The following is an 18,561-nucleotide window of genomic DNA, read 5'->3' as shown; positions in this document are numbered from 1 at the left end:
CCTTTTAGTTCACTGACTTCTAAGATGTTGATATCCACTTCCACCATCTCCTGCTTGACACGTTCAATTTACTTTGATCCACAGACTTAACATTCCAGGTTCCTATGGAATATTGTTTTTTTTTTTCCTTTTTTTTTATCGGAGGCAAATTACTTTACATTAATATATTGGTTGGTTTTGCCATACATTGACACGAATCTGCCCCGGGTGTACATGTGTTTCCCCTCTTGAACTCCCCTCCCACCTCCCTCTTCCCCATATCCTCCCTCCAGGTCATCCCTGTGCACCAGCCCCAAGCATCCTGTATCAGGCGTCGAACCTGGACTGGTGATTCATTTCACATATGATAATATACATGCTACAATGCCATTCTCTCAAATCATCCCACCTTCAGCCTCTCCCACAGAGTCCCAAAGACTGTTCTATACACCTATGTCTCTTTTGCTGTCTCATATACAGGGTTAAGGTTACCATTCTTTATAGCATCAGACTTTATTTTCACCACCAGAAACATCCACAGCTGAGCATCATTTCCATGTTGGCCCAAATACTTCATTTTTCATGGAGCTGTTACATTAATAATGGTCCTTCTCCAATTACATACTGGACACCTTCTGACCTGGAGCACTCATCTTCTAGTATCTTTTCTTTTTGGCTTTTCATACTGTTGATGGAGTTCTTGAGGCAAAAATACTGAAGTGATTTGCCATTTCCTTCTTCAGCAGATCATGTTTTGTCAGAACTCTTTCCTATGATCCATCTGTCTTAGGTGGCCATGCATGGCATGGATCAAGGTTTTATTGAGTTACACAATCCTCTTGGCCATCATAAGACTGCCATCTCAAAAACGACAGAATAATCAAGGGTCATTTCCAGGGCAAACCATGCAATATCACAGTAATTCAAGTCTATACCCTAAGCACTGATGCTGATGAAGCTGAAGCTGACAAGTTCTATGATGACCTAAAACACCTTCTAGAACTAAGAAAAAGATGTCCTTTCCATCATAGGGGATTGAAATGCAAAAGTACAAAGTCAAGAGATACCCAAAATAACAGGCAATTTTTGCCATGGACTACAAAATGAAGCAGTTAAAAAGACAAGAGAGCTTTGTCAAGAGAACACGTTGGTCACAATGAACAGGCTTTTCCAACAAACCAAGAGGTGACTCTATACATGGACATCACCATGTATGTCCATGTGTAGAGTCAACACCAAATGGGACTCTACACATGGACTTTGATTTTGGACAGTCAATACCAAAATCAGATTGATTATGTTCTTTGCAAGCCCAAGATGGAAAAGCTCTATGCAGTCTGCAAAAACAAGACTTGGAGCTGACTGTGCCTCAAATCATCAGCTCCTTACTGCAAAATTCAGGCTCAAGTTAAAGAAAGTAGGGAAAACCTCTAGGCCATTCAGGTATGACCTAAATCAAATTTCCTATGATTATACAGTGGAGGTGACAAATAGATTCAAGGGATTAGACCTGGGAGATAAATTACATGCAAAACTAGGAACAGAAGTTTGAAACACTGCACAGGAGGCAGTGAACAAAACCATCCCAAATAAACAAAAAGAAATGCAAGAAGGCAAAGAGGCTGTCTAAGGAGGCTATACATATAAGTTGAGGAAAGAATATAAGCAAAAGGCAAGGGAGAAAGGGAAAGATACACCCAACTGAAGGTAGAGGTCTAGAGGATAGCAAAGAGAGATAAGAAGGCCTTTTTAATTGAACAATGCAAAAACGCAGAGGAAAACAAAAAAAAAAAATTGGTAAGACTAGAGATCTCTTCATACTTCCCTGGTAGCTCAGACGGTAAAGCGTCTGCCTGCAACGTGGGAGACCTGGGTTCGATACCTGGGTCAGGAAGATCCCCTGGAGAAGGAAATGGCAACCCACTCCAGTACTCTTGCCTGGAAAACTCCATGGACAGAGGAGCCTGGTAGGCTACAGTCCATGGGATGGCAAAGAGTCGGACGTGACTGAGCAACTTCATTTCAGAGATCTCTTCGGGAAAACTGGAGCTATCTATCAAGGGAACGTTTCATGCAGGATGGGCATGAAAAAGGACAGAAATATTAACAACCTGGCAATGGCATCCCACTCCAGTACTCTTGCCTGGAAAATCCCATGGGTGGAGGAGCCTGGTGGGCTGCAGTCCATGGGGTCGCTAGGAGTCAGACACGACTTAGCAACTTCACATTCACTTTTCACTTTCCTGCATTGGAGAAGGAAATGGCAACCCACTCCAGTGTTCTTGCCTGGAGAATCCCAGGGACAGGGGAGCCTGGTGGGCTGCCATCTCTGGAGTCACACAGAGTCGGACACGACTGAAGTGACTTAGCAGCAGCAGCAGCAGCAACAGAAGCAGAAGAGATTAAGAAGAGGAAGCAAGAATTCACAGAAGAACTATACAAAAAAAGGTCTTAATGATCTGGATAACCACAATGGTGTGGTCACTCATCTAGAGTCAGACATCTTGGAATATAAATTCAAGAGGTCTTAGGAAGCATTATTAAAAACAAAGCTAATGGAGGTGATAGAATTTCAGTTCATTGGAAGGACTGATGCTAGAGTTGAAACTCCAATACTTTGGCCACCTCATGCGACAAGTTGACTCACTGGAAAAGACTCTGATGCTGGGAAGGATTGGGGGCAGGAGGAGAAGGGGACAACAGAGAATGAGATGGCTGGATGGCATCACCGACTCAATGGACATGAGTTTGAGTGAACTCCAGGAGTTGGTGACTGACAGGGAGGCCTGGTGTGCTGTGATTCATGGGGTCGCAAAGAGTCGGACACGACTGAGCGACTGAACTGAACTGAACTGAAAAGATGATGCTCTTAAAGTGCTACACTCAACAGGCCAACAAATTTGGGAAAACTCGGCAATGGCCGCAGGACTACAACAGGTCAATTTTCATTTCAATCCCAAAGAAGGTCAATGCCAAAGAATGTTCAAACTACTGAAAAACTGTGCTCAATTCAAATGCTAGCAAGGTTATGCTCAAAATCCTTTAAGCTCAAAATCCTTTAATCATTCAACAGTATGTGAATGGAGAACTTCCAGATGTACAAGCTGGTTTCAAAGAGGCAGAGGAACCAGAGATCAAATTGGCAACATTAGTTGGATGATGGAGAATGCAAGGGAGTTCCAGAAAAACATCTACTTTTCCTTCATTGAGTAAGCTTAAACCGTTCACTGTATGCATCACAACAAACTGGAAAATTCTTATAGAGACAGAAGTACCAGACCACTTTACCTGTCTCCTGAGAAACCTAGATGTGGATCAAGAAGTAACAGAACCAGACATGGAACAAGAGACTGGTCTGAAATTGGAAAAGGAGTATGACAAGGCTATATAGTCACCCTGCTTATTTAAGTTTTATGCAGAGCGCATCATGTACAATGCACTGGATTTCACTGGATTTGGCTGGATGAAGATGAGCTAGAATCAAGACTGCTGGGAGAAATATCAACAGACTCAGATATGTAGATGATACCACTCTAATAGGAGAAAGTGAAGAGGAACTCAAGAGCCTCTTGATGAAGGTGAAAGAGGAGAATGAAAATGCTGGCTTGAAACTCAACATTAAAAAAATTTCAGATCATGGCATCTAGTACCATCACTTGATGACAAACAGAAAGAGAAAAAAGTGTAAGTAGTGGCAGATTGTCTTTTCTTGGGCTCCAGACCCACAGTGGACATTGACTGCAAGCTAGAAATTAAGACACTAGCTCCTTGGAAGGAAAGTTATGACAAACCTAGACAGGTATTAAAAAGCAGATACATCACTTTATCGACAAAAGTCCAGGTAGGCATAGCTATGGTTTTTCCAGTAGTCCTGTATGGATGTGAGAGTTGGACCATAAAGAAGGTTGAGCTCTGAAGAACTGACGCTTTCAAACTGTGGTGCTGGAGAAGATTCTTGAGAGTCCCTTGGACTGCAAGGAGACCAAATCAGTCAATCCTAAAGGAAATCAGTCCTGAATATTCACTGGAAGGACTAATGCTGAAGCTGAAGCTCCAATACTTTGGCCACCTGATGCGAAGAGTCAACTGATTAGAAAAGACCCTGATGCTGGGAAAGACTGAAGGCAGGAGGAGAAGGGGATGACAGAGGATGAGATGGTTGGATGGCATCACCAATTCGATGGATATAAGTTTGAGCAATCTCTGGGAACTGGTGAAGGACAGGGAAGCCTGGAGTGCCTGTAGTTCATGGAGTCGCAAAGAGATAAACATGACTGAGCAATTGAAATGAATTGAACTGATGCTGGTAACAAGTTATCATCTCCCTTTCTGTTCTTCTACAGGGAAGAAAAGAAAGAAGAATTTCTTGCTTCTTCAATTTTAAGTAATCTTTCATTTTGCCAGAGATTCATTCCTTCAGAGGTAGAAAGTGGTTTCTCAGCATCTGCAGACAAAGTTAATGCTTTAAAGAAATGTGTCCTCTCTTTAATGGTTTCTGACAAACACAGGCCCTTACTGACTATTGTGAGTTTCTTCACATAACTTTTAATAAAACTTCATTAGTCTGTCTTTAATGACTCCGATTCATTGTGCCACTTACATACTTAAGTTTAATTCCCTATATCCACGTAGCAGTAAACTCTTTTTCTTCACCTGTTAAGAATTAATTTCAATACTTTAAGCACGATGAAAATATGCACCAGATACTGTCCTGTGGAATATTTTACCTCCAGCATCTATACAGAGTATAGGGAAATTTTATTAAAATTAAACCCCTGGAAGAGTTACATGAATCCGTTTCTTTGAATACCATGAAGTATATCAAAATCTCAAGCCCATAATATCTTAAGTTTTAACATGAGATTGTTTGTTTTACAAAAAAAAAAGAGACTGAATTCTCTTTCAGATCAGAATGTAGCTTCCTAAATCCAAAAAGGACGTTAGTTATATCGGCAGTTCATAAATAGCTTGTCAATCACTGATAAAATTCAAAAACTCCATGCATATTTATTGTTACATTCATTTTAAACAAATATTGAAAAATACCATACACAGTGTGAGAAATGTCACCTAAATGCAAAAATATCCTGTAAATATCAATTCTTAATGATAGGTTCCTTGTCTATTATTAAAATAAATATCAGCTTCTGGTCCACTTAATTTTGCTGAATACCATCACGTATGAATTAGCTGTAATGATTCAAAATACCTAGTTATATTTTTTATTTTCCATCATTTCTCAATTTTTCTTCTATCCCCTAAAGTCATAATTTATTTGAAAATTAAATGTAAGAACGATTACAGACCTCCATCCATCTTTCTGAAGATAACTGAAGGCTCCATCAACAACACTTGCAAAGAACTGCCCTCCTGTGATGAAGAGGGTATTAATGGTGACTAATCGACCTCTTAAATTGGGGGGTGAGACCTCGGCAATGTACACTGGCACCGTCATAGAAGCAATGCCTGTAAAGAAAGAATGAAAAATAAACATCATTCATTCAAGGTTTCTGCTATCATAGATATTAAGATAGACTAAGACATATACCCGGAGAAGGCAATGGCAAGCCACTCCAGTACTCTTGCCTAGAAAATCCCATGGACGGAGGAGCCTGGTAGGCTGCAGTCCATGGGGTCGCTACGAGTCAGACATGACTGAGCGACTTCACTTTCCCTTTTCACTTTCACACATTGGAGAAGGAAATGGCAACCCACTCCAGTGTTCTTGCCTGGAGAATCCCAGGGACGGGGGAGCCTGATGGGCTGCCATCTATGGGGTCACACAGAGTCGGAACACGACTGAAGTGACTTAGCAGCAGCAGCAGCAAGACATATACCCACACACATGTATGGGGCTCAGTTTTCTATTTGAAACAAAGGTTTACCACATATTTAAAGATTTTGTTTATAACTAGTAACTATTGAATATAAGTAAAGACATGTTAAATACCAATCTATAAATATAATTTTTCATATTATCACTTGAAAGTCCACAAATGAAAGTAATCCTGTCAATTCAGTTCAGTTCAGTCGCTCAGTTGTGTCCGACTCTTTGCGACCCCATGAATCACAGCACACCAGGCCTCCCTGTCCATCACCAACTCCCGGAGTTCACTCAAACTCATGTCCATTGAGTCGGTGATGCCATCCAGTCATCTCATTCTCTGTCATAGATCTCAGATAACTTTAGAAAGCATGTTTAAGTATCCTTTAAAACTGTATGAAGACTAAAAATAGGAAAATGCTCTCTAGACAGAATATAATCATTAAAATATTTTTAGTCCATATGGAAATGTAATCAGGCAATGGTGAGAATAAAATATTATCCCCAAATACACATTAACTATTCAAAGTTATAGACACAACAAAACTCTTAATTTGTTTCCTAATTAGATGTCCATACATTAGATCACCTTACTCAATTGGTTAGATGTACATTTCAGAAAGAGCTTGCAATGGACAATAATTTGGAAATTTACAGTCTTCAAAAACAGATGATCTTAACCATAAAATAGATGATTTGGGGATAACATGTATTTGGTTATATCTGCTTTAAATTTTTTCTATATAAAATTAATACAGTATAATCTATGGCAGCAATTCTCAAACTGTACTAGAATCACTAGTGTGGCTTTCTTTAAAAAAATAAGGATACAACCACCTCAACCACCCTAAACCTATTAAGTAGAAAACTACAGAGGTGGGAGATGACCCTGTCTTTTAAAAATCCTCCAGGTGACCCTGATGCTCACCATGTGTTTTAAAAACTACAGTTCTATGGCATACAACTTCAAACCAATCCCAAATTATTTCTTAAAATAAAATCTTGATCCTGCTGGCCATATCTAGCTTGCTTCCCAGGGGCACTTCCAATTTCCAGCTATCTCTGGTTATTTAACCAAAATCTAACATCTAATCAATACACACCAAAAGCATAGTGAAAACAATTAAGCAGGATTGTCTGACATAATTTAATCTCTTTATACTTAGACAATATATATCAATGACCAGATGACACCATAACATCAATGGGTTGCATAATAGACTCACGTAGAATTGTTTTTAATGAATTGATCTTCGTAATGCCAAACAAGAGCCTGCGGCAATTGAAGGTAGCAGCACTAAGAAACCTGTTGCTGTGCTTTCTGTGGACAAAGAAGACTATCGGGCTACAGTCCATGGAATGGTAACCTTTTGATGAACGTGAAAGAGGAGAGTGAAAAGGTTGGCTTGAAGCTCAACATTCAGAAAATGAAGATCATGGCATCTGGTCCCATCACTTCATGGGGAATAGATGGGGAAACAGTGGAAGCAGTGTCAGACTTTATTTTTGGGGGTTCCAAAATCACTCCAGATGCTGATTGGAGCCAGGAAATTAAAAGACGCTTACTCCTTGGAAGGAAAGTTATGACCAACCTAGATAGCATATTAAAAAGCAGAGACATTACTTTGCCAACCAAGGTCCATCTAGTCAAGGCTATGGTTTTTCCCGTGGTCATGTATGGATGTGAGAGTTGGACTGTGAAGAAAGTTGATCGCCGAAGAATTGATGCTTTTGAACTGTGGTGCTGGAGAAGACTCTTGAGAGTCCCTTGGACTGCAAGGAGATCCAACCAGTCCATTCTAAAGGAGATCAATCCAGGGTGTTCATTGGAAGGACTGATGCTAAACCTGAAACTCCAATACTTTGGCCACCTCATGCAATGAGTTGACTCACTGGAAAAGACTCTGATGCTGGGAGGGATTGGGGGTGGGAGGAGACGGGTTCAACAGAGAATGAGATGGCTGGATGGCATCACCGACTTGATGGACATGAGTTTGAGTGAACTCTGGGAGTTGGTGATGGACAGGGAGGCCTGGCGTGCTGTGATTCATGGGGTCGCGGAGAGTCGAACACGACTGAGCGACTGAACTGAACTGAACTGAAATGCCTGAGCACACATGCACATGCTTTCTGTACAAGGGTTAAAAGGTGCTCTTTACCACATTCTGACAACAAGAGAAATTTCTCTCTAGTTTCAGTACTTGCAACAGTTATGCTTCTCAATAAGTGATTTGTGTTTCCTTATGGGCATTATAAATCACATAGCCATCTTTTATCTCCCCTATCATGTAGGAAGTCAGTGAGGCTCACTTCACCAAGTGTTTTGGACTTCATGGTTATTTATTTTGTGAGTTAAATTCCTTCCCGACACCACAATCATCTCCAATCTTATCTATTTTAAATATTTTCTGCTATATATTTTCTTTTTTCAAAGGTAGAATAAATAAACATATCAACAAGACTTATTTAAATAGTACATATATCTACTTCTGGAATATTCACTGTATTGTTGAAAACTACTGGTAAATATTTATTGAATTTGCACACAAGTCAGAACATTAAGTCTCAGAACTATATACTCTGTGGTTTCAACCAATGTTATTTGCTTCTGGAGTATTTGTCAATATACGGAGACAGTGAAAAGAATCATATGATTTTATGAGTTCCACAAAATAATAAGTATATATTAGCAGACAAAGTAAGAATAGCTTTTATAATTAAATCATCACCTAAACTACTGAAAGTTTCCATCTGACTGCTAATCAATTTAATAGCACAGAATACTCTAAACTGGCTTTCATCTAACTTAGAAAGAGGAAACATTCGAGAGAGAAGAGCATGAGCCTAAAAACTGTGAAACCACATTTGGTTTTCTCAGGGATAAACAGAGTGCGAAGCACAATATGTGCAGAGATAAGAAGCAGACTAAGCCCAAATCATGGAAGAAGTATCCTCAATCAGCAAGTGTACAATGAATACTTGATCTGCACTCCGTACTGTGGTAAGCACAGTGGAAGAAGTGCTACAGGAGAGAGACATGCCTCTGACTTCAGGCTAAGGTTTACTGGGCAAAATGTGTTAGAACAAGTAAATAGATTTCAAGTGCAACGGGTCTCATCACAGGAAAAATAAGGGGAACAAATTGTGTCTGTGCTCAGTCATGTCCACCCTTTGCAACCCATGGACTATAGCAAGCTGGGCTCCTCTGTCCATGGAATTTTCCAGGCAAGAATACTGGAATAGGTTGCCATTTTCTATTCCAGAAGCTCTTCCAGACCAGAGATCAAACCTGAGTGGAACAAGAGTCTATAGCGAAGGGATTGGGCCCTGCCTGAGGAGTCAGAGAAATCTTGGATGAGGAGGTTAGTGGGTGGGACAGAGGATGAGGAGGGTGAAAGATACTTTAGACATCCCGACCCAGCTTAGACAAAGGCCTTGAGGCAGGAAGAGATGCATTCTGTTAAGAAGGGGACTTAGTTTAGAGACATAAGCAGAAACCAGCCAGAGTATACGGGATCTTAGAGGCCATATTGTTGTTTAGTCGCTATGTCTTTCATGACCCCATGGACTGTAGTCCGCCAAGCTCCTTTGTCAATGACTGTTCCCAGGCAAGAATACTGGAGAGGTTTGCCATCTCTTCCTCCAGGGGATCTTCCCAACCCAGAAATCAAACCCAAGTTTCCTGCATTATAGGTGGCTTCTTTACCACTGAGCCACCTAGGAAGCAGAGACCATATTAAAGGCTTGGTACTCAAAAACCTTTGAACAGTGTGAAGGAGGAAAAGGCATAACCAGATGCAAGTTTTAAAATGATCTTTCTGGCTGGAATATGGAAAATAGATTGCAGAGAAACAAGGAGTTCAGTGGCAGAAGTACAGAGTGGGTGAAATGGAGAGATTCTAAAAGGATATATTCAGTATCTAGGATGAAGGGAATGTGAATGGAACTGTGAAGGATGAAGAGAGGAAGAATTTAGAGTCCCTTGAACTGCAAGGAGATCCAACCAGAGAATGATGTTCAGATGTTCAAAATAAGTAAGAGCATGATAGACACTTAATATGAAAATAAGGGTATTTGAGGAGAAGCAAATTTGTATGGACAATAAGGTCAAGTTTTAGACAGGCTGAATCAGAGGTGTTCTGTGAAATAAATAAGTAAAGAACAAGTAAAACATTCTGTAAGTGTGCTGGAAATACAGGTTATTTACATGTAAATGTTCCCAGCCTCCTCTTTTTGCCTACTCAAATAATAGTCTTTGCCAAACTAACTAACCTTTCCTTCCTCTCTCATCTTCAAGGGAGAATTTGGTCTTTGCCAGCCTAGTTCATGGGCTGTTATCATGGTAGGCCAAAAACGATAGAGAAGAAAACATGGGCCAAGCATGGTTTGTGAGAAGATCAAATGAGAAAAAGTCTGCAGGGAGTTGTAAGTGAGTCTCAGGGTCAGTATGGAAAACTGGGAGCACATAACACAGGGACTAACAGGTTTAACTGGGGGTAGTGGGTAAAAGATTTTTTGAAATATTGCTGAATTATACCCTCCATGCTATCATGTTCTTGGAGACTTGAGTAAAAAGTAGTATTACTATTTAATTACTTTTAGTCGCTGGACAGTATTTCTTTAAATGCAATGTCAAACTGGAACTGGGCCCAGTAGAGTTTGGGAGCTACACAAATACTTGGAACTTAAAAGATGGTTCTATGTGAAAGGTATATATAACCGAAACCACGGAAATGTATGAGATTTCCTAAAAATGGAACACAAGAAGAATGCCTAGAACTGAGTCCTGAAAATTTCCAATATTTAAGAAAGAAGAAAAAAAGAAAAGTGACCAGCAAGCAATTACCATACCCTTGAATACAATATTACTTTCTACAATCATTTTATGTTACCATTCTGCATTCCATGTAAGGTCATCCTTTAAAAAGTAGGTGGGACAGGTATTATTCACTACTCTCTTCAGTTCAGTTCAGTCACTCAGTCGTGTCTGACTCTTTGCGACCCCATGAATCACAGCACACCAGGCCTCCCTGTCCATCACCAACTCCCAGAGTTAACTCAAACTCATGTCCATCGAGTCGGTGATGCCATCCAGCCATCTCATTCTCTGTCGTCCCCTTCTCCTCCTGCCCCTAATCCCTCCCAGCATCAGAGTCATTTCCAGTGAGTCAACTCATCGCATGAGGTGGCCAAAGTATTGGAGTTTCAGCTTTAGCATCAGTCCTTCCAATGAACACCCTGGACTGATCTCCTTTAGAATGGACTGGTTGGATCTCCTTGCAGTCCAAGGGACTCTCAAGAGTCTTCTCCAGCACCACAGTTCAAAAGCATCAATTCTTCGGCGATCAGCTTTCTTCACAGTCCAACTCTCACATCCATACATGACCATGGGAAAAACCATAGCCTTGACTAGATGGACCTTTGTTGGCAAAGTAACGTCTTTGCTTTTTAATATATTATTTAGGTTGGTCATAACTTTCCTTCCAAGGAGTAAGCGTCTTTTAAATTTCCTGGCTGCAATCAGCATCTGCAGTGATTTTGGAGCCCAAGAAAATAAAGTCTGACACTGTTTCCACTGTTTCCCCATCTATTTCCCATGAAGTGATGGGACCTTAGGAAAGATAAAGAACCACAGTCCCAAAGACAATAAGAGGTTTTCAGAAAGTCGCATAGCCAAGTTAATGTCAAAGTGGATCTCACAGACCCAGGGTCCCTACTCTTTGTAATGTGTCACTGGAAGACTGACTGCTGTGTCTCTGTTTCAAATGTGACCCTTTGGAAATTTGTCAAGGAACATTTTATTTTTGGCCCTACTACTTTAGCATTATTTTGCCAACAAAGGTCCACCTCGTCAAGGCAATGGTTTTTCCAGTAGTCCTGTATGGATGTGAGAGTTGGACTATAAAGAAAGCTGAGTGCCGAAGAATGGATGCTTTTGAACTGTGGTGTTGGAGAAAACTCTTTAGAGTCCCTTGGACTGCAAGGAGATCCAACCAGTCCATCCTAAAGGAAATCAGTCCTGAATATTCATTGGAAGGACTGATGTTGAAGGTGAAACTCCAATACTTTGGCCAACTGATGAAAAGAGCTGACTCATGTGAAAAGACCCTGATGCTGGGAGAGATTGAAGGCAGGAGGAGAAGGGGACGACAGGGGATGAGATGGGTGGATGGCATCACCAACTCAATGGACATGAGTTTCGATGGACAGGGAGGCCTGGCGTGCTGAGGTCCATGGGGTCGCAAAGAGTCGAACATGAATGAGCGACTGAAATGAACTGAACTGAACTGACCTTAGCAAGCACACATGAACTTCAAGGGGCAGGAAGGCCTGATCTCTTCTCTGCTCCTATTACCTGCTATGCGACTTACTGCCAGCAGGTGTCGTGTTAAGTAACAAAAATGAGAACTGAATGAGATTATACAATTTCAAGTTAGACAACTGTTAAAGCGTCTGCCTCCAATGCAGGAGACCCGGGTTCGATCCCTGGGTTGGGAAGATCCCTGGAGAAGGAAATGGCAACCCACTCCAGTACTCTTGTCTGGAGAATCCCATGGACGGAGGAGCCTGGTAGCTACAGTCCACGGGGTCGCAAAGAGTCGGGCACGACTGAGCGACTTCACATACACATACAAAGTCTCCTTTTATAAAACTGCTTTATGAAAATGGAGAACTATAAAAGACTGCCAATGATCAGGAAGAGTAGTAGACTTCAGGTTCACTGTACTCACATCTCTTCAACAAGCATATGTTAAGCATTAGTTCAGTTCAGTCGCTCAGTCGTGTCCGACTCTGCGACCCCATGAACCACAGCACGCCAGGCCTCCCTGTCCATCACCAACTCCCGGAGTTCATTCATACTCATATCCATCGAGTCGGTGATGCCATCCAGCCATCTCATTCTCTGTCGTCCCCGTCTCCTCCCGCCCCCAATCCCTCCTAGCATCAGACTCTTTTCCAGTGAGTCAACTGGTCGCATGGGGTGGCCAAAGTATTGGAGTTTCAGCTTTAGCATCAGTCCTTCCAATGAACACCCAAGACTGATCTCCTTTAGAATGGACTGGTTGGATCTCCTTGCAGTCCAAGGGTCTCTCAAGAGTCTTCTCCAGCACCACAGTTCAAAAGCATCAATTCTTCGGCGATCAGCCTTCTTCACAGTCCAACTCTCACTTCCATACATGACCATGGGAAAAACCATAGCCTTGACTAGACGGACCTTTGTTGACAAAGTAATGTCTCTGCTTTTTAATATGCTATCTAGGTTGGTCATAACTTTCCTTCCAAGGAGTAAGCGTCTTTTAATTTCATGGCTGCAATCAGCATCTGCAGTGATTTTGGAGCCCAAAAAAATAATTCACTTTGCTGTCAATAAAACAACACACATGGAGGCGTGCTCAGCCTTGTCTGACTCTGTGATCCCAAGAACTGTAGCCCATTAGGTTCCTCTGTCCACAGAATTTCCCAGGCAAGAATACTAGAGTGGGTTGCCATTTCCTTCTCCAGGTAATCTTCCCAACTAAGAGAGCAAACCCACGTCTCCTGCATTTCCTGCATTGGCAGACAGATTCTTTACCACTGTGCCACACCCAGGGAAGCCATAATTTGTGGATTTTTAAACATAATGCCTACACTGGAAAAATCTCTAACATTAAAGCTGCTGCTGCTGCTGCTAAGTCACTTCAGTCGTGTCCGACTCTGTGTGACCCCATAGACAGAAGCCCACCAGGCTCCCCCGTCCCTGGGATTCTCCAGGCAAGAACACTGGAGTGGGTTGCCATTTCCTTCTCCAATGTGTGAAAGTGAAAAGTGAAAGTGAAGTCCTCAGTCATGTCCGACACTTAGCGACCCCACGGACTGCAGCCTACCAAGCTGCTCCATCCATGGGATTTTCCAGGCAAGAGTACTGGAGTGGCTTGCCATTGCCTTCTCCGACATTAAAGCTATGTCACCTCAAAATCTCCTTTCCACTTTGGGGAAACAATAAAGTTTATTATTCTTATGAAGGACAGTCTAAGTGCTTCATGCTGCATTAGTCGCTCAGTTGTGTCTGACTCTTTGCGACCCCATAGACTGCAGCCTGCCAGGCTTCTCTGTCCATGGGATTCTCCAGGTAAGAATACTGGAGTGGACTGCCGTTCCCTTCTCCAAAGTGCTTCATTCAGTTCAGTTCAGTCGCTCAGTCGTGTCTGACTCTTTGCGACCCCATGAACCACAGCATGCCAGGCCTCCCTGTTCATAAATGAATGTAATTAATGCTATTTAAAGTTTAGGAGTGTTCTAGAAAGAGCTTTTGATTTCTACCTTATTTCAAAAATAAATATCTCATAAAGAAAAAACAAATTATTTATTATATACATTAAACAGACTTCCCAGGTGCCGCTAGTGGTAAAGAACCAGCCTGCCAATATAGAAGACATAAGAAATCCCTGGGTCAGGAGGATCCCCTGGAGGAGGAAATGGCAACCCATGCCAGTATTCTTGCCTGGAGAATCCCATGGACAGAGGAGCCTGGTGGGTTATGGTCCTTAGATTTGCAAAGAGTCGGAGACAACTGAAGTAACTGAGCACAGAAACTCATGAATTAAAATTAACATACAGAGTACAGTAGTACAAGATGTTATTAATAGCTTACTAGAGTAAATACAAGCACAAAAACCTGTGTTGGTATTATTTCCAAATATTTTTTGAAAGTGTGATCCCTTACAAAATAAAAAGGTCTACATCAAATAAAACTCATTATCATGTTTAGCTTGAGGAGTCTCACCAGAAAACTGCACCTCAGCCATTGCAGTACAACCCAATTCACACATTCTAATACTGCCAAGTTGATTCACCACAAATGGCACAAAATGCTCTTGAGCTCAAAAGTTGGCTTTCAAACACTGCTGGACGTCCTTTTAAAGCCTTGAGTCAGGAGTATAAATAATTTCATAACCAAATAACATTAGAAAATCCTGTTGTGATAGGTAAATACCCATGAATCGCAATAGCCTCTCAGCACAATAAGCCAAGCAGCAACTAATTAGCTTCTTAGAAGCACATGAAGCTAGCTTTTAATAATAATGCTTCTTGAACAAGAATGATTATGATGTCCTAATTTCATTTTGTTAATTATTCCTCTATGATCTCTAAAGAAAAAATTTTAATAGCAAGAATTTGTCCAAACAAATGGTTTCTCTCACTGTAACTATCTCAGTTTTGCTGTCCTGCCCAGGACTTGTATGTCTGTAATCTTTTAAATATCAAGTATCTACATTTACCAGGTTATTAACACCTTAGAATTCAGTTTTTGTTTCTGTTTCTTTCCTGAATAATAAGACATGTGATACCTTGATTTTGGACTTCTGACCCCCAGAGCAGTGAGATAATAAGTTCCTGTTAAGTAAAAAAAAAAAAAAAGAAAAAAATCTGCTGGGCACCTTCAAAAAGCAGTAAGTCCCAAAGTGATGAAAATATACACAACACATAGTGCTTAAAATGGAAGAGCCGGGTAATGAGAAAGATTCTATCTATAAGGATAACGAGCAGAGTTTATGTTCTACAGCATTAAAAAGCTCCTAAGAAAGCATTACAAACATATCACCATCATTTCAACTCAGTTAAGTCTCTCACAGCCTAAATGGCCTCCTCCTTTACACTACTTGAGAATATTCTATTGATCTGCTCATGTCCTTTTTAACTGGTAACAGCTCACATTATTTCTCAAAGCAGGACTACAAGCCCTTTAATGAAATGTTCATATCTCATGCTGTCATTGTCTATGTGTTAAACATAGACCTGGGCTTATGGTCGTTCCTAAGTACTATGGGATGAATACACAAAACCATATCCTTTTAACCTTGTGTTAATAGATGCTATTCATTAGGGAAAATTTGAAAACTACAAATAAGAAGTAAAGGTAATTAAAAATCTTCTATGTGAAACGAATCACCAGTCCAGGTTCGACGCATGATACAGGATGCTCGGGGCTGGTGCAAGGGATGACCCAGAGGGAGGATAAAGGGAGGAGGGAGGCTGGAGGAGGGTTCAGAAAGGGGAACTTATGTACACCCGGGGCAGATTCATATCAATGTATGGCAAAACCAACCAATATAATATTGTAAAATAAAAATAAATAAATAAAAATCTTCTCTAATCATACCACCCATAGATAACCATTATTAAAATTTGGCTATAACTTGCAGTATTTTTCCATGAGTCTTTAAAAGTAGCTTTAACTCATTATATTGGAAATATTATTATTGTCCATGAAGGGGTCTCAAATTTCTTACATAAGTTAGGCAGGTACCATAAATATAGAAGCTTTCATGCAACGAGTTGACTCACTGGAAAAGACTCTGATGCTAGGAAAGGTTGGGGGCGGGAGAAGGGAACGACAGAGAATGAGACGGCTGGATGGCATCACCGACTCTGTGGACATGAGTTTGAGTGAATTCCGGGAGTTAGTGATGGACAGGGAGGCCTGGCGTGCTGTGATTCATGGGGTCATGGAGAGTCGGACACGACTGAGCGACTGAACTGAACTGAACTGAACTGAGCATAAGACATAATGTATAAAGCTTCTTACACAGCTAAGGAACAAAAAATTCTTTATGCCAAAGAAAACAGTCAAACAAAATGCATTGCTATGTAGCTATATACAATAATCTTGATACTAGTTTAGCACCCTTATAGCAAAAGATCATTTTAAGTAACAGTATAACATTTCAGCATTCAGATAAGAAGAAAAAAGAAGTGTTGCTGGAACACACAGATGTAGCAAGGTAGGAAAAGAACCGAGAAGGAAAAAAATTATTTATGGGAAGAGACAGCAAATATAGAAATTATTAGATGTGTAAGATACTTTTACAATAGAGTTTCAAGGTTATAAGAGAAAGACAGCTGTGTCAAATGCTACAAAAGCAGAAGCAGTATGCTTTTACATCTGACAAATGGAATGCACAAAGGTTAATAAGAAATCAACACATTTTCGTCAAGGCAGTGAATTTAGCAGACAGAAGCAACAGTCGTGCTTTGCCTTAGCTCTATGTGACATCCAGAGGTAAATGTTCTACGGACAACAATATGGACCTAAACATGAGCTAAAAGTCTGTGAATCACCTGAATATAGATTTTAATTTCATAGGTATAGATAAAATACTTAAGAAATATATACAGAATAAGCTCAGGGCTAGAAGTTGCTATAGATATAGTCATGCAATCAATAGAAAGGTTTGTGGAATAAAATAGAAGGAACTATTAAAGAAAATATTAAAATAGCAAAACAACAAATGAACACCCACCAAAAACTGTTTAGGTTGTTCTTCAATATATGGTTGGACCTTACCTAAAAATCAGGAACAGAATGCCAGGAGGAGGGAATTGGTTTAAATTAAAATACAACAGAACAGAATTAAACAGGGAAATGGGTAGGGTACAGAAGGATCACAAGAATACCAAAAATTTAATAGCAAGATATATAAATAATTACAGAAGCAAATACCATATTGGAGACAGTATATAACAAAGATGAAGACGTATGAAATTTGAACTAGTATGAAACATCAATTTGAGATGTTCTACAAGAATGGAAAGTAGAAGTTCCAGTTCAAGATGGTGACCTAAGAAGATTCTCAACTCACTTTTTCCGAAAGACACACCAAACCTACAGCTATATATAAAATAATTTCCTCTGGAAAAAGACTAAAAACTGACAGGCACCTCAGCATTTAAGATGGGTACCTGAGAGATGAGCCCCCAAAACATCTAGCTTTGAAGACCTATAGGACTCATATCCATATAGACCAATTAGGCTGGAATGAACTGAGGAACGGCTCTTAAAGGGCCAGTGCACAGACTCATCTGCCCCAGGGCCCAGTGAAGAAACAGCACTTTGAAAAGTGACCAGACTTTATATGAAACAGACTCACTTTCTCCTTTTAAATAAAATATTGTCTCAGGGGCAGGAGTCTTCTGGGATATTCTGCGGGTAGGCAGGCTAGTGGGTGCCACCGTCCTGCTCTCTCTCTGCCGTGCTAAACCTGGCACCATCTCCCAACCACAACTCTTTTTGATTTTCCCTTTCCCACTAGTGTCATCTTTATGCTCCAACTAATGGGTGCTATTTTGCACACTCTCATCAGACTTGCAAAAGCCAATGGGTATCAACTCTTTTTCTTCACCTATTTTTTTTTGTTTCTTTTATTTTCTTTTTACCTTTTCTTAGCATCTTTGTACTCCCCCTCTGCCGTGCTTCAGAGCTCCAATATCTTTCAGAGATACTTCTACACATACCTTCCAGGTATCTTCTACACATACCTGGAGTCTGGCCTTAACCCATGATTTGATTTTTGCAGCTACCACCCAAGGGATGCATTTGATTTCCTGAAGTCCCTGACTCTGGAGGCCAGTAGGCTTGGTCCTTGAGTGCCCTTGCTATGAGAACAATTGGAAAGACAGCTCTTGGCAGACTGCCACTCTCAGATCCCTGCAGAGAAAGCAGGCTAAAATAAATCCTAATCTTTCTTAGAAATAAGCCTATCTGCCTCTCCAGGAGCTTTGGCCTGAGGGGCTGGCTTCTGGTTTGGTGCACTTGGAAGGCCTATAGAGGGGCTATCAGTGAATAAAGGCAGGTGGATGCAATCTTTGCAATCTCCCTCTCTCTCACTCTAGCTAACTAGTATCTTACAGAAAGGAGCTCATGCCCTTGTCCAATACCTTGATATTCATGGCTTCAGCCATGGAACAAACACATTTATTGACACCTGGCTCTGGTGGCC

The 18,561-nt window shown here is 40.8% G+C and overlaps 1 protein-coding gene across 2 annotated transcripts in view; it reads right to left on the bottom strand.

Annotated features, from left to right (window-relative positions):
* SLC2A13 (solute carrier family 2 member 13) overlaps nt 1-18,561 on the bottom strand; it is a 559,427-nt gene that overhangs the window by 444,590 nt on the left and 96,276 nt on the right. For both annotated transcript variants that reach the window (XM_088836975.1, XM_055396779.2), the window contains exon 2: nt 5,286-5,445. In XM_088836975.1, coding sequence (XP_088693101.1) covers nt 5,286-5,445 — 160 coding nt within the window. The remainder of the gene's footprint in view (nt 1-5,285; nt 5,446-18,561) is intronic.

This window comes from Moschus berezovskii, chromosome 6 (assembly GCF_049115385.1).
Source record: "Moschus berezovskii isolate FMDL1 chromosome 6, NW_MosBer_1.0, whole genome shotgun sequence".
Taxonomy (NCBI): Eukaryota; Metazoa; Chordata; class Mammalia; order Artiodactyla; family Moschidae; genus Moschus; species Moschus berezovskii.
The sequence above is the reverse complement of the archived record's forward strand: the minus strand, read 5'-3'. Positions and strand labels throughout refer to the sequence as shown.